This window comes from Geospiza fortis, unplaced genomic scaffold (assembly GCF_000277835.1).
Source record: "Geospiza fortis unplaced genomic scaffold, GeoFor_1.0 scaffold916, whole genome shotgun sequence".
Lineage (NCBI taxonomy): Eukaryota > Metazoa > Chordata > Aves > Passeriformes > Thraupidae > Geospiza > Geospiza fortis.
Window position 1 is genome coordinate 48,471 of NW_005054815.1, and position 2,414 is coordinate 50,884.

Here is a 2,414-nt window from a genome sequence, read left to right on the forward strand (position 1 = left end):
CCCGGGGGGGAGCCGCTCAGCGTTGGCAGCGTGGCCGGAGGTGGCCGCTATGACGGGCTGGTGGGCATGTTTGATGCCAAGGGCCGCAAGGTGCCCTGCGTGGGGGTCAGCATCGGCATCGAGCGCATCTTCTCCATCCTGGAACAGAGACTGGAGGTAGGTGATGCAGGCAGTGCATTGGGGAAGGCTCTAGGAAGCAAAATATTGTTTGTTGAAAAGGCTCTAGGAAGAATAATTGTTTATTATTCTCCAGCTCTACAGTGTTCAAGGGAAAATAATTTTGGGGTGGCGCTTCCCATGCCTAAATATTGATGCACAGAAGACAGAGTCCTTTTATGCAGCATGTTAGGACACAGGTGTGGGCAGCTGAGGGCAGCATTCCTTAGGAGATGTCAAGGAAATGTTAGAGACATTCTTGAGCTCTGGGCCTGGCTCCGAACTTTGTGCCCCAGTCACTTTATTGTGTCTTGCCTCTGAAGTTTTTGGTCCTGGGGATTCTGAAGCAATGAATTTGGTAACAGCTGTGAACTCACTCTAATAACCCCCAGGAAAGCCTCTGTGGAGATTCATCATTCTGTGTTTGGTACCAAGCCTGTGATTCCTTGCAAGCGAAGCTTAGGCAATGTGTTTGTACCTGAAGAATCAAAGGAGACATTGGGAAGCTGTCCTGGTCCCATCCAGGAGGTTGGCCAGGGTCCCCAAGGAACAGCAGCACACATTTAAGTAGTGTGACACAGTGCAGAATCTCTGGGGGGCTCATTAAAGGTGCCCAGGTTGTCACTGACTGAGTTAAGGTCTGGAGATAGATGAGGTGAGGTGTTGTGAGCTGCAGATTCCCACAGAGTCACTCTCATCAATGTCCCATGTCTGTCCCTTCAGGCTTCTGGGGAGAAACTTCGAACAACTGAGACCCAAGTGCTGGTGGCTACACCTCAGAAACACCTGCTTGCTGCCAGAATGAAGCTCATCTCCGAGCTGTGGGATGCAGGGATCAAGGTAAAGGAATGACTTGGGCTTGGCAGTGTCACAGGTGAGGGAGGGAGAGCCTGAAGGGAGCTGTAGCACAGCAAGAGCAACTCCATTAGTTGTGTGTCTCTCCAAGATCTGGGCCTGTCTGAGCTCACAGAGTCATTCAGGTTAAAAAAGACCTCTTAAGATATCAAGTCCAACCTTTAGATCTAGGCAGGCAGAGAACAGCCCAGAGCAGTGAAATGGTTGCTGCAGGGTTTGGTTTTGGTGCGACCTTTAGATCTAGGCAGGCAGAGAAGAACAGCCCAGAGGAGTGAAGTGGTTGCTGCAGGGTTTGGTTTTGGTGCTTTACTGCAGTATCCATCAGAGCAAAGTTGGGTTAGTGGTTCACCCTTCCCATTCCCTCCTAGGCAGAGATGCTGTACAAGAAGGATCCTAAATTGCTGAAGCAGCTGCAGTACTGTGAGGACACAGGGATCCCCCTTGCTGCCATTGTGGGAGAGCAGGAGCTGGCAGATGGAGTTGTCAAACTGCGAGATGTTGCAACAAGAAAGGAGGTGAGAATGTCCTTTTACACCAGGTTTTTAAGTACTTCCAAACCCAGGAGATCACTGAAGAGCTCTGGGTTTTCCCTCAGCTTTCCTTTGGGAGGCCATAGCACAGATCTATTGGGTGACTCCAAAAAACCAGTCACAAACTGCATAGGTATCCTGACTTAGTCCTTAAAAGTGCTCTTCTCTACTGCTGCTCTGTTTGCTTTGTAGGTTGATATCCCCAGAGAAAAGCTTATTGATGAGATCAGGAGAAGGCTGGAGCCCTGAGGACTTCTCTGGCTGGAGCTGCATGGCAGAACTGCACAGCTGGAACCCTGCAGCACCCTCAGCCCCTCCCTGCCAGCTCGGTCTGGGGACATCCATTGGCCTAAGGCTCATTGCCTCGGCTCAGGCAGTGAGAACTAAGGAGCAAGATGGTTTTAAACGCTGTGGACAGTGCAGGCACCAGGTTAACCTTCTGGTTAGCTTCTCTGAAGGCCAAGTTTGCGGGTTCCTAATCCTGCAGTCCCTGTACAGCCATTTCTGTCACTGGAGGTGGTGGGCGGCACTGATGGATGCGGTGAAGGTCAAGCAGGATCAGGTGTAACTCCAGATTTGGGAGGGGGAATCCGTGGTGTGTTGGGGACCTGCCAGCTCAGGGAGGGAGCAGTGGAAGGGATCCCCGCCCGTGTTCGGGCAGCGGGGCCGGTCCCAGCCCGCAGCCGGGCGCTGCCGGCTGGCGCGGAGCTGCGGGAGCGCCCTGGTGGAAGTTGTGTCCCATCACCGAGGGACACAACGGGCGGCTGGAACAGCCGCGTAGGCCAGGCCGCGCGTGGGAACACTGTATTTTTATATATTAAACAAAAACCCCGATAATAAAACCCAAACCGCGCCCTCCGACTTTCGCTTCCC

General features: G+C 52.7%; 1 protein-coding gene across 1 annotated transcript in view; it reads left to right on the top strand.

Annotated features, from left to right (window-relative positions):
• Nucleotides 1-2,389, top strand: part of LOC102040692 (histidine--tRNA ligase, cytoplasmic-like) — a 5,045-nt gene extending 2,656 nt beyond the window's left edge. The window contains exons 6-9 of the mRNA XM_031065502.1: nucleotides 13-156; nucleotides 880-996; nucleotides 1,380-1,526; nucleotides 1,734-2,389. Coding sequence (XP_030921362.1) covers nucleotides 13-156; nucleotides 880-996; nucleotides 1,380-1,526; nucleotides 1,734-1,790 — 465 coding nt within the window. The 3' untranslated portion in view covers nucleotides 1,791-2,389. The remainder of the gene's footprint in view (nucleotides 1-12; nucleotides 157-879; nucleotides 997-1,379; nucleotides 1,527-1,733) is intronic.
• Nucleotides 2,390-2,414: the final 25 nt, after the last annotated feature.